The sequence below is a fragment of the Ahaetulla prasina genome, chromosome 3 (assembly GCF_028640845.1).
Source record: "Ahaetulla prasina isolate Xishuangbanna chromosome 3, ASM2864084v1, whole genome shotgun sequence".
NCBI classification, from domain to species: Eukaryota; Metazoa; Chordata; class Lepidosauria; order Squamata; family Colubridae; genus Ahaetulla; species Ahaetulla prasina.
In genome coordinates this window covers 162,921,191-162,935,527 of record NC_080541.1, presented here as the reverse complement: position 1 = coordinate 162,935,527, position 14,337 = coordinate 162,921,191, and the positions used below count along the sequence as shown (strand labels likewise).

The following is a 14,337-nucleotide window of genomic DNA, read 5'->3' as shown; positions in this document are numbered from 1 at the left end:
GGAAAAAAAGCCACTGGCAGAAATCCACCATTCACCAAGCCTGTAAACAGCTTTTGCTCAAGCTGGCAACAGGGTCGCTTTTTTACTGTGGGTTTTTCCTTAGCATCTCTTTCTTCATCTCTCTCCCACTGAAACTAATCTTTATGCCAACCGCCATATTTTATTTTTCTTTTTTTAATTTGTTTAAAAACAGTTAAATGCATTGGCACGCAGCAGCTACAATGCCACCATCGATATTTCTAAAAAAACAAAAACAAACACCGTCTCCAAACCACGGAGATTAGGAAGAGGAGGAGGAGGAAGCATCACCCTTTTTTTTTTTTTTTTTTTTTTTGCGGCCCGGTGGACAGTTTCCAACGCGCGCGAAATAAAACTCAAGGCGCGTCTAATTAAGCGGAGAGTTCGCTTTGAGAGGCGCCGCTGCTCTTCCAGGTAGAGAAGCGCGTCCCGGCTGGTCCAGCAGGGGGCGCGGGAGGGTCGATCAGGGCGGACTGGCCTGCCCCTTCCAGGCGGCGGGGCTGCCTTGGCTCGGGATGGGGCGGTCTGGAGCGGAGCTTCGAGAAAGTGACAAGCCAGGAGGCTGAGGAGCGAGGGAGGCCAGCGAAGGCAGCCTACCGTCCGCCCAGAGGCCAGTTTCACAGCCCGGCGAGAAGAAGGAGGGAGAGGACGGACGGACGGGCGAGCGAAAGCCCGTTCCAGCCACCGGGCTCGGGATTCCTGGATGTTGGAGTAGCGAGGAGGGACGAGGAGCCGGCTCAGGAATGCAGCGGCGGCTCCCTCCGGGCAGCTGGAAAAGGAGCCCTTTCCTGCTCCAGCTGCTCCTGTGGCTACACAGCCGGAGCCTGGCCGAACCCGCCGCGCCAGGTAAGCCAAACTCAGCCCAGGCTCCCGTCCGCCTCCTGTTCCCGCGGTTGAAAGATGCCCCGGCGGAGAAGGCGCCGCTTCTGCCGGACTCAAAGCGGCCCCGGGTTTCTTTGCCCTTCTACCAGCTTGGAGTTCGGACGGCTCGTTCGAGGGTGCAATCGGCGGGATTCCTTTCTGGGGGTGGATGGTTTAAAAAAGAGACTTTTCGCGTGTGTTGGTGGCTAAGGGGTACTGCCCCTTCGGCCTTCGAGTGCCAGATAAACGTGTTGCAAGCAGAGGTGTGGGGTGAGGGTGGGGGTGGGGGAGCGAAAGTTGCGTGTTTGCTAAGACTGGTCAGTTCTGGAGCTCAAGCCTACTTGGAGGCTGGCTTCAGTCTTCCCAGGGATGCTAGGAGAGGTCGGGCGTGTCAAGCGCACGTGAGAATATCTCTGAACACCGTGCAAATAGTTTTCTTTGCAGCCGGGGGATGGGGGGGCGGGATTGCAAATGACGCGTCCCAAACAAGGGATTAACTGGCATAGCATTTAGGGCCTGCATTTATTTGATCGTAGTTTGTGCCATGCTCTCTTCTTCGGAACGAAGGCGCTTCTTTTTGCTACCAAGTCCGCACGAAAACGCCTCGGGGATGCCGCAGAAGGCTCCATATCTGTGCCGATTCCATGATTCTCCTCCCCCCCCGCCTTCCGGTACTTGTTGGCCGAATCCGATAGCCGTGGCCCGGGATGCTGGGCTTGCAACGACCGAGGTTTCCATATCCCCAAACCGGCCTGCCCTCCGCGCCTTTTTTGCCTGGAAAGGCTCCTTTCCCCAACCCTCGAGCCGCCTAGAGTCAATCGTGCTCCGCTGCAAGGCAAAAATACTCTGCACGTGCCCTGAGCAAGCCTGCCCGGCAGCGGCGTTACAGCCCCTCGGGTGATGGGTGAACACTTTACTTAAGCGCCGGCGGGAAAATTCAAGGGTTGGGAAGGGCGTCAAGACTGATCTGTTTTGTCGCCTGGGCTCCTCTTTTGGATCCCTCAGCTTTTCCCGCTTGCCCGTTATTTTTATGCTGCAGGAGGCATCCGAACGGGCCTCGCCCTCCCTTTTTCTTCATCGTCGGCCTCTTTTATCGAGGACTTGCATTGAACGACATTGGAAGTAGTGGACGCTTCAATCGGAGCAAACCAGGATTTCAAACTTGTTTACTTGCTAGCTGTCGTCCCAAAGTGCAGGAGAGTCTGCAGAGATCTGGGGGAAAAGCTTGTAGGGTAACCCTTTGGGTATAGAGGTGGGGTTGTGGATTCCTAAATATCACCTGGCTTTGCATCTTTAAAAATCCAAATGAGACACTGGCAACGTTTAACTAATCAGTCTAGCCTACGCCTTATTACTTATCCCTGAGAGTTTCTGTCTTTTGCTTCCTCCCTCTCCCTTCAGCTTGGGCTGAAGCAGAATGAAAAAGGCAGATGAGATGGCCTATTGGATTCAGTTCAATTAAAGGGGTGGGAAAACTTGGTGTGAAGTGATGGAGTTGGGGAAATGCTGTTCTGAAGTTGACAAAGTCAGAGGAAACTTAAACTGGTTCCCCTGGTAGATTGTGGTGGAGTAAATTGCTTTTGGGTGGTGCAAGTCTTGAGAGGTGACACAAAGAAACCTGGAAGCGCAAGTGTGTTGGCACCACAATAAAGGAAAGGGAAAGTGTATACTTCAGAATGATACTAGACAGGAATTTTTGACATCAGATTTTGTTGGAGATTACTGTACACGGAAGAGCCAAATCAAACTCATTACATTCAGGAAGATTTATTGCCAGAAAATGTTCACAGGACTTCATTGAGGCCTATGCCTCAATTCAAGGTAACCTAAGAGTAACATTGAGGAGGCTGAACTGTATTGGGTCTGGGTGAGAGGTCATTTGGAACTACATGTAAACTACTTCCACTCAACTTCGTAAATTGGGGGCGGGGGGAAACCCACACAAATTTACACATTTGTATTAGTAGAAAAAAATTATATGCCCCTTTTAGTCAGTAGACAACTTGGTGCCAAAAAGAACTGAAGGCATTTCTTTTTGCTTAGTTCATGCCCAATAGAGAATGAGTCTTAATTTTTTTTAAGTAAAAGTTTTGGACTGACTTGGGGAACTGTTTGGAACTTAAATCATTTGGGATTTAGAAGATAAGCTTTTTAAATTGTTACCAGTGAATAAGCAGCAGTGCAATCCTTTTAAAATAATCTACATTCCTTAATATTCTGGAAATATTTTAGAGCTAGTTGAGGCTTCCAAATTGTTTTCAAAAGAAAACCCACACATAGAGTTTAAGATAAAACAGAAGGAATAAAATCAACACCTCAAAATGAAAACACTAATCCCAAATATTAAAATTAATGCAAACATGTACTGAAATACTAGGAGATGGGTAACCGCCCCCCAAAAAAAACTTCTATATAGACTTACTTGTTCAATGAACATGCTGAAATTTAAAAGATAAGGACTCCCTGATTTGTTTCCCTCATAGTTTGTTTAGTTCATTTTCTGAGATTGTAAGTGTTGGCAAGTTGCTTTGGGTGAAGATTTTTCAAGTAACCATTGTCACCCAAATTAAAGTGGTAAAGATAATTTGAACTGTGGACCCTAGAAGTCACAAGCTGAAGTTTGGAGTTCTCTTCAAAGACATCCATCCCATTGAGCATCTTATAATAGACAACCTTAGATATCAGTTCTACATAAAGAACAAGCAGTTTGGCATATAGTAATGAAGCTAGATTTACAAGCATCTTTATACTTACTGCATGCTTGCTTTTTGAGTGAGCAAAGGAGTTAAATCACATCCTGAACAAATTAAAAGTGAGTCTTCATGCATTTGGTCAAGTTTAACCTTGTCTTGCCGGTAGCAGACCATGTTCATGATGTCATAGCTTAAATATTAATATTGGATAATATACTTCAACCACACTGCTTCAGCTACAATTACTGGTACAACTTTGTGTATTGGAGAGTATCTAGCTAATGTGTATGTACATTGCTAGATTAATACATATTTATTCTTCAGCTGCTAAATGTGTGAGTTGATTTAAATCTAAGGTACCGGCAGTTAATGTGTGATAGTCTGAAATAATATGCATTTTTTCCTACAGAATTAATACTCTGTTGTTTAAAGATACAAAATATTAATTGGGTAAAGTGGTGCTAAGGAACTAGTATTTGTAATTATTAGATTAGGACTGAATTTTATTCTGGGATAAATTCCATTTTATTCTGGGATAAATTCTGGGATAAATTCCAGCAGTATCAGTTGTTAATCCACAGGATTACTATCAGGGAAATAAAGCAAATATGATAAATATGATTGCACCTGAAAATAATTCTGCATTTGGAGCGTGATTTTTTGTTTGTATATGAGAGAGAATTGGACTACTGCCATGCTAATAATAAAGCTTTGCTGGAATATTGAAGACTGCATTATCCTGTTCTTAGCCTTGAATTTTCCTACTTTGGAACTATTCTGGTATTGAGATACATGAGATACACAAGTAAGGATAGTCTCTTTTATATTCCGTAAAACAGTGTGAAGTAGGTAAGGTTGAAAAGGGTACATTGTCCAAGGTTACATAGCTGTATTAATGTAAAATAAACTTCAGGCGCATCCCAGTTGTAATGTTGCCAGTTATTTGTAAAATAAAATATTCAAGAGAAAGATTTCCACAGCCTTTGAAAAAAAGCCTTTAAGATTCTGGCTGAGTGTAAATATTATTTGGGTTTCCTATACTATAGAGAAATCATATGTTTTCGTTGTTCTGCAGTACTTTGAATTGAGCAAATCCTATATCCTTGGGAAAAGATATCTACTATGGAGGGGCTATTGCAATAATGACTTTAATATGTTCATAATGTTATGATTTCTGATGTGAAAAAATGAATAAAATGTTACTTTAGTGTGAAACAATCTGTAGTGTAGCAAAATATAAATGTTAATAAATGATTTTTAACTTTTTCTTACCTTCTGTGGAACCTTTAACTTACAGTTGGTGGTTTAAACATTTAATACAGAAATACTGTTCCACTGAATTTTTGCAGTTCAGATCATTGCTTTTATGCAAAATGCTATAACTGTCTCAAGAAAAATATGAGAAAGTTCTCCAGTTTCTAAATATTTTTGCATATTTTTTAAATATTTAAAGTGAGCCACATGTAGTTTACCTGTTTAAAAAAAAATCAGGAATGCTTGTTCAGCAGAAAATTACTTTAGCATTAGTAGAATCTAGTGTTTTGAGTAAATATATGTGGAAACCTGTATTATCAAAATAATTTCTATATAGCAAAAAAATTAAATTTGCTTTTTTCAAAAATTATATTCTCAAGTTTCTGTAGCAGTTAAAATCGCATGCCACAGGTCTTGACAGATTGAAATTTCCATTCCCAAAGTTATTTGCATATCATTAAAGTTATATGTAAATTCTCCATGTATCCATTATTTTTAGGGATTATTATTATTCAATGTAAGTTAGTGACTGCAGTCACAGTTCATTTTAAACCATGTTTTATTGGCTTATTCGATTAAGCCACAGTTACCTGGGTTCTCACAATGCACAGAGTTATAAATTGTGGTTGATGAACCACAGCATCTGTATTCATGCTGCAAAGCCACAAGCAAGCAAACCACTGCATAAGATACCCTGTTACTGTGAGTTCTTGAGTTCTTCTAAGTTTAATGCTGAAAGACAACATTAAAGATCACCATTGTAGTCCATCTATTGAGGTTCACCCCAGTCTCACTTTTCAGTCTCTTAGCTACTTTTGTCTGATCGCTCAGAACATGCAAAACAGACAGAGTACAGGTAATCTTTGATTTACAACAGCTCACTTAGTGACCGTTCAAAGTTATAACAGTACTGAATAAAGTTACAACGGCACTTAGTGATTTATTACCACTTTTCACAGTTATAATCTTTGCAGCATCCTAATGGTCTTGTGATCAAAACTCAGAAGCTTGTCATCTGGTTTACATTTATGTTGGTTGCTGTGTCCAAGGGTCATATGATCACTTTTTGCAACCTTCTGACAAGCAAACTCCACAGCTTCAGTGATTCATTTAACAACTGTGGCAAGAAAGGTTGTAACATGACGCAAAACTCACTTAATAAATGTCTCACTTAAAAACAGAAATGTTGGGCTCTCTGGGCAGTTGTATGGGTTGGGACTACAAGACAAAGTAGACTGATAGTAGTAAAGGATGAGATGGGAGCATCTACTAAGATAACTTTTTAAACTATTTTTCAGTTCCTGGATGTCTAACCATCCAGTCTTTTGCTGTAACAAACGTAAGGTATACAACAAACAAATGAGAAGTAGAACAGTATTGTACGAATATTAACATCCTTATTGCTCTTTATACAGTTGGGACAAAACCCATTTTTAACCTCCTTTCAAAGCACTCTTTCAGATAGGATTGGTATTTTCCTGATCTTTCCAGTGATGATGTCTCAAAAGCCTAGCGGGATAATAAAATCAGTTCCATCGTTTTTCTGGTTTACTAGATGGGACATTTGCTGCCATTGGCCCTTCCTGCCTGCCTCAATTCAACAATCTAAACTCAGAAGTTCCAGGCAAAAGCGGGATAATATTTGACAGCCAAGTGACCCTTATCATGGTGTTATTTGGAAAAATTATGGGGACCATAGAGAAACAAACATTTCCCTATTGTTCTGGTGGTTTCTCAGTAGCTAACTTTTTTTTGTGACTGTTGCAGAGTGACACCTGATAAAGGTAGTTCACAGTAAAAGATGGGGTGGGATGGTGGTGGTGTGGCTCTGCATTTCATCACTTTCTGGCTCCAGTGATGCAGTAGCATCTTTTAAAAACTATAGTCATATTAAATGTCACTATTTTGGATTATATTGCCTTTAACATATAGCATGCAAAATATTTTACCATACAGTGCTTTCCACATTCAAGCCGACATATAGTGACCACAAGTTTACATGTTGCTGTATACTTACCATCATATGAAAAAACTCCTGAAGTTAATAATAATTTATTAAATTTGTATGTCACCTGACTCGTAACAAAAACTCTGGGCAACTAGAAACATAGAAAACAGATGGCAGAAAGATGGTCTGCCCTTTGAGCTTACTTGTTTTTTTGTTTTCTTTTTAATTTATTTTAATTAATTAATTTTTATTATTTTTATTTAAAAAATTTTGTTGGATGCTGCACATGTATTTATCCCAACAATACATTTGAGTAAAATTAATAGAACTAGAAAATATTTCTATTTTCATTTATAAAATATGCCCCCCCTTTTTTGTAAAATCTTGTCTGTTCCCTACTAAGTATCTGTTTCAAAGCCCAGCAGGTATATTTGCATAATTTCTGTTACTGAGAAATGTGCCCGTAAGTCGTCCCCTTTGACCCATGCTGAAATATAAAGCCAATGCAATTAGTATTTCAATAGTTACAGCTATATAGATTGCATCTTTAAGTGTCCATTAATGATGAAAATATAAGCCCACTTGAACATGAGAAAGGCAGATTCAAATTTAAGAATATAAGACCACAACGGTAGACTAGATAAGCTTTTAATATGATCCACCATAACTGTTCAGAGTCATTTAGTTCTTTCCTTCAGTTCTCAAGTCCTATTTGACACTTCTAGCCAGTGGACTATAAAATCCTAATAAGAGGGTATCCAAAGATCCTTCAAGCTGAATTTAGTACTTTTTTGCTGAGAAAAATATTGCTCATTTCAGTAACTTAAGTTAAGCTAACTGTGGTCCTAGCCAAGATTCGAACTTATTCGTTTTACTATAGCTTGTCCTGACCATTATCACAATTAAGACGTTAACATCCATACTACAAATATTACCTTCAGTTTCCAGCTGCTCTTCATATTGTATTTCATAAGATTTTAGAATACGTTTGTTTTTAAAACTTGTTTTAAATTTGTTTTGCTGTCCAGCAAAATACCCATTATAAAATTGAGAATTTGTAGATAAATGTCTTCAAAATCTATATATACTTGTCAGATAAACTATTATAACAAGAGGGAATCAGCTTAAATGATACTTTTCTGGCACATGGTAAACACAACAGAGTGGAAAAAATGGGTAAAAAAAACCCTATTATCCAAAACAATTTTCATAAAGTTCTTATCTGCCAAGGGCAGGGTGCCAGGCACCAAAATGTTTTGTCACAAATCTTGATCTTTATTATTAGAAGTGAATTATTTAATGTTTATTTATTCATTCCATTTTTACCTACCTTTCTGCCCCAAAATACTTAGTAAATCTTATTTTCGCATGCCATGCTAATGAATGTTGTTTAGGAAGTTTGGACTGATTTATGCACTCAGGAAAAAAGTGTGGCTGGCATAAGTTAAATTTTCCCAAGAAAGAGCTAGACGTTTGAAGGTTACTTGTGAGTATATAAGCCTGAACAAAAAAATGCTTTCCCTGAGGTGTGATATTGGATACTGTTCTAGCAGAGACAAGCAGAGAAATGCAATAACCATTTGAGACTGAAAATCTCACAGTTGAAAATGCTTCAAAACCCTTAACTAAAAGCAGGTGCTTGTTACACAGATGTTATCTTACATACCAGGAATATCTATAAAGCTGCTTCATGCAGAATAAAATAAATAGTTGTGTGTAAAATTGTTTAAATAAAAGCCCATCTCTTGTCACTCATCCTAGTGGTATCTTGTTTAAAAGATTTTAAGGTATAATATATGCGTTCATCTTTGTGAACCCACAAGAAGAAACTGTGTTGTTTCTAAAGGGATTATCCAAGCTACTTTCCTAGAAAATGTTTCTTTAAAAAACCCTGAGAAACTTTTATTTAAAATTAGTATTTTAAACATTATTTTAGAATAGGACAGTTTGCTTGTGAAAATAATGTTGCATAACCTAAGCTCATTTTTTAAAATATTCAGTCTTGCAAACAATTGAAATAGAATATGTTTATAGTACTAAGGCTTTTTTCTTAGTAAAGAGTCAAATCGTTAAGCTTCTTAAGAATTTGTCAGATAAACTGGACCTTCTATTGCAAGAATGGCTTGTAATTTATCTTTAAAGTATATCTCTGATGACTTATATTGTAATGTAACTCCACATTATGCTTTTAGTAATGGATCAGCATGCTGCAGTCAATGATCTGTAGAAATACAGCATTCACTAATTGTTGGGGAATAACAAGTAATAAATTCTGCTTTTGTGGAGATAGATTTGGTAATCTGTGGAGTGAATTGTAGTGAGTAACCAAACTGTAATTGAAGGATTAAGAATGTGCTTTTTTACACTAACATATGGCAACAGTCCCTCATCTCCTCCTTTTTAAAAAATATAAAAAACAGCGGTGGGGCATTTAGCGGGCAAAAAAAATGACAGGAAAGGAAGAAGTGTTTTAATCTTTTTTTCCCAGTCATTTTTTTGGCTCAAATCTGGTTGCTTTCCACTTCGCAATATTTATTAGAACAAATGTATGTGTGGAATTCCATATGGAGGAAAATTCCAAACAAAATTTAAAAATTACTAATGCTAAAGACCTTTTTTGTTCTCCAGATATTTTGCCCTGAATCCTTCTTAATAAGTTATCTGTATAGTTATGCTTTTCTTCTTTATGCCTCTTTAAGCCTTTGAATGAATTTAATGTAGATTGTCCAAATAGTGGGATAAAATTATGTTTGTGTCAAGAGGAGAACGTAAATATAAAAATAGGTAGGTATTGTACTGAATGTTACTTTCACTTTTAGATTATTTTTTTTATATCTATCTTAGTAGTGTCCTGACTTTGTGTAGCATGCAAAGGCCAGACATAGGTTTTAATCAGAAGAAATTTTTCAACTCAATCCGAAGCATCTCTGAAAGCTCAAGTTCAACTTGCATTGGTGTAATTTTGCTGTCTTGAAACCACATTGCCTTCTATAAGATCCCAAAGTGAATCGCAACTCATCCAGTTTTATACAGGCTGGTTGGTAGTACTATCTTACCTGTTTTCAAGTCATTTTAAATTGCATGATAGCCTACCTTATTTATATCCAAGTGGTTATGAGAATGAATGCTCTAGTTCCACATTTCTGAGGGTGAATCTCTGTGAAGAGAACCTTCTTAATCCAAGAAGTACAAAAATATGCAAATGTTCACCTCTCCATGGAAAGGGGCAAAGATCATAGAGGATACTTACCTTGTTTCATCCTTTACATATCAGTCAGTTTTATAAAGATTAAAATTGGTTGCTAATCTAGTAACTTCGTTGGTGCTTCAATCTACTATGAGATCAACCGGAGTATGCAAACCAGAATATTAATAGAATATTTCAGGCAATACTTGATTTATCTTCCGGACTATGCAAATCCAACATTTCTGGGGTTGTCAGTTTAACTTTTCAAAGGTTGATTGATACAGTCCAAAAAATAAAAGAAAATATTCTCATGTTCTCCTGAATAACCGAATTAGAAAACATTTGTATATGATAGACATGAAACTGAATTGTGAACTCTTTTTTTTTTCAAATCCCTAAGTATAGTTTAGATATTTTTAATAATTACACAGCTTCGGATATAAATTAAAGTTCTGACAATCATAGGGCAGTGAGTCTTTATCTGAACTACATATTAATGTGTTATTTTGAGAAAAACAGGGTGGATAAAAATCAATGAGATATTAAAAAAAAAATTAAAAGATTTTTTTTTATTTAAATTGGATTTTTTATTTTTATTAAATTTATTTTAATTAAATGCTTTTGGAGTAAAAATCTATCTAAAGATAGTTTTCTATTTTCTAATAATTTAGATTATTCAGCATGAAATGGAGCTTAGTTATGTAGCATGAGGCTGTATATTCTGCAATATTGGGACTGTTGGTGAGTCAACAGCAGGTCAGAGGAGGAGCCGCTGGGGGACAGAGATGACAGTTGCTCTTTAAAAATTATGATTTAAATTGAGTTGATTTAAAGCAACCCTTTTTACTAGTGATTCAAATCATGATTTAAATAGACTCGATTTAAATCAAATCCACCCTGTGGAAAAATATTAAACGTATAGAAGTTACCACAAAAGGAACAGTTACAGTATGTTCTCTAGATAGGTTTTCATGCATACATTTTTGAATTTATTTATTTATTTGTCTAGTGAAATAAGTTGGGAAAGGCAGCTCTGTTTTATGGCCTTAGGGTTTGCATCAGGAAGCAATTCTTATGGTGTCAAACAGATTGTTTTTGTTTCCTGTTACTTTCATTCTCAAAGCTTTTGTTGTGAAATCTTATACATTGGATAATAATGGTTTAATAGAAGCCAGTCTGCATGTTGCATTTTTATGCAAACACTAGCATATTATAGAATGGCTGATCATTAGAATGTCAGATGTTGCAAACATATGGATAAATACGAATTTATATGAATTAAAGTCTCACTGGGCAATCCCCATGGGGTTGCATTCCTATCTTTTCTTCTCCTTTATGGTAGCTACTTGGAGATTTTCTGTGTGCGTGCTGATAAATTAGTTTGTCAGTGTTCCTATATAGAATTGCTTTAAAATACTGTATCTTTCTGAAAGAGGGAAAGACACAGAGACAATATTAATGAATTTTGGTGGATTCTAAGTGTAAAAAAATGGTAATACATTTAATCTGTAATCCATTAAGATTGGCTGAATTAATTTTAGGATCCATATTTGCAAGACATTATGTACCAAATATGTAATGATTGTGTGATAGACAGTTTGATATACTGGTTAAAGCACCAGGTTAGAAACTGAGATACTGCGAATTCTTATCCCATGTGAGACACAAATCCAGCTGGATAACTTTGGGCCAGTTATTCGCTCAACCCTAAGAAGCAGTCAATGGCAAACCACTTCTGAAAAATCTTGCTAAGAAAACTGCAGTTGCCAGGATCTAACACTGACTTTTGAAGGTGCATGCATGGACACACTCACATATAGAAAAGCTATACCTGTTCATTTTTGTGGTGGGAGAAAGTGGGGGATAAAAGTAGATGAGACAGAAATATATTTGATTCATTATCTGCTTTAATGATAAAATAAGCACTCCCTTGAAAAAGCTTATTTTTAAATAATGCTGTTTTATGATTTAGAAAACTTATATTTACATCACTGATTCTTATAATAGCAATGGATGATTTATAAATACAATTAAAACAGTCTTCATTGGGAGATGGCTCATATTTTATGTTCAGTTGTGGTTCAGTTGTGGTTTTCTGGGATATCATTTTGAGTTGCTAGGTAGCTATCATTTTTTTTGAGATGGTAATAGGTCATATAAGTAGTATTCTGGATGCTTTTGAATTATTTCTTATTCTAATTATCATTTATTAGATTGATAGTACATTTAATCATGTTGGCTTGCTGCAGTCAAACACAAAATTAGAAAATATAACAGAAATAATGTGAGTTGCCCTTTTCTTAAGGCACTAAGGCTGCAACCTGCATCACAAGTGGTGCAACATGCATACATACATACATACATACATACATACATACATACATACGTTTTTGTAGGTTTTCACAGGTATAGGTATGTAGGTTTTGGCATATTCGGGTCTTTTCCCGTGTAAGGTTGAAAGTATCTAGGCGACGTTTCGACGAAGTCTCACTCGTCATCTTCAGGCTGGAGTTTTTGGCTTTGTGCTTATGCGAGCAAAGCATGGTTATAACTGCCGTTTCTCTATAAAGAAACGTTTCTTTATAGAGACATGGCAATTATAACCACGCTTTGCTCGCATAAGCACGAAGCCAAAAACTCCAGCCTGAAGATAACGAGTGAGACCTCATGACCTCATCGAAACGTCGCCTAGATACTTTCAACCTTACAGGGGAAAAGACCCAAATATGCCAAAACCTACATATATGCTGTGTTTTTTTTGAAGAGGGAGGGAAAACATCTAAAACTGAATATTTAAACTGTTCTTTTTTTAATGTTGCACTTACTTTTGATCAACTGCATTTGTTCAGCTGTTTTTAGGTAGCTATTATTCACATTCAGTTATAGCATAAATTTTGTGACACGTATTCACGTAATGTTAGAAGATAGTTTCAGTGTTTTTGGAACCAAATCAAATAAGATACTTTAAAATAAGCACTGCATTGTTCCAGAGTAGAAAAATTGCAATGGTGTGGGATCCCATTTTTAGTTATTGCCAAGTCTAGGAAGATGTTATTTGCTGTTGGTGCTGCTGCTTTTGGAATTACTTCAGATAATCCTATAGGATGATAAAAATTCCTAAGGGCAATAGTCCTCTCTTTCTAAGTAAAGGGATTAAGTATGTTTCTATTAAATGTAATTAGTTAAAAGGATCTACTTACATATGTTATTTGTCAAAGAGTTGTAAGAACCATTCATATCATTAAAAGTATGCAGATAAATGTTACATTGATGAAAGATTATTTTTATTTTATCTTTACATAAATTTTACTCCTTTTGATGGAGAGGTAATGAAAAAGAAATACCCATTCTTTTATTCCTTTATTTTTAAATGTATTTCTTTGACTTCGAGAGCAAAGATCTTCCAAACTGGCTGAAAAAAAAGTAAAATCAAAAGAAACAAATAGGATTTTAAAAAATGTATTTATTGTTTAGTAAACAATGTTTACTGAATAAACTAAAAGCATATCTACTGTGTCTAGATGATAGTGATAACAAGGTGCTATTTAAATGCTGCCCATGTTTAATTAACAGCCACTTTAACTTTGGCTTCTTTCATCAAAGAACAAGAATAAAATACAACATCCATAATCCTTATACAACATTATGCAACAAAGTCAAATTTATTCTGGACAATAAAAGTTTGGGTTCAAATTTTTCAAAGTGCAGTTCCAAAGTTTTTAAAGCACTCTTTAGGGAAGATGTTTCCCATAGTATGTATTCAAATAATACAGTAGCATACCATATTTAGTTAAATATCACAAATCCATTTTTCAATATTAGAGAATATAACTAGCTCAGGGTTGAACAAAGTTACTTTTAATTGTGCATAAGCTTTATCACATTCATCAGAAAAGAAATGGTGCTCTGTACTTGCTTCTTTATTCTTTAGAGGAAAACAAAAAGGGAAACTATTTCTAAGGGGTTTTTTTTTAGTTCAAGGAATTTACTCTTGTGAATAGGAAATGGCTGCTTTCTTTGGTTGTCTGTGTGGCCTTTCTGTTTATACTGGCTTACTCACAATTTGTTCAGTAAAAAGATCCATTTGAGTCCAGAAAAATGTGTTTGTTGACTATAGCCATTAAGATATTTTTGCATCCTTTTTAGCTTTCATAGTTTTGTTCAAAGAAAATGTCCCTATTATCTTTCAACATGATTAATTCGTATTGGATGATATGTGGATAGTCCTTGTCTGAGACCATGTTGCCCAGTGTAGCTGGATGACTTGGATTCAGTATTGAACAGTATTGAATTATTAATGTGGTTTTCCTTCAATTTAATTCATCAGATTTCAAAAAAATATTCTGGTTATGTATGATTCTATGAAAGAAGATAGG

The 14,337-nt window shown here is 36.6% G+C and overlaps 1 protein-coding gene across 1 annotated transcript in view; it reads left to right on the top strand.

The window, feature by feature from the left end:
- The first annotated feature begins 522 nt into the window (after window positions 1–522).
- ROR1 (receptor tyrosine kinase like orphan receptor 1) overlaps window positions 523–14,337 on the top strand; it is a 184,902-nt gene continuing 171,087 nt past the window's right edge. The window contains exon 1 of the mRNA XM_058177472.1: window positions 523–864. Within this exon, the coding sequence (XP_058033455.1) occupies window positions 762–864 (103 nt within the window). The 5' untranslated portion in view covers window positions 523–761. The remainder of the gene's footprint in view (window positions 865–14,337) is intronic.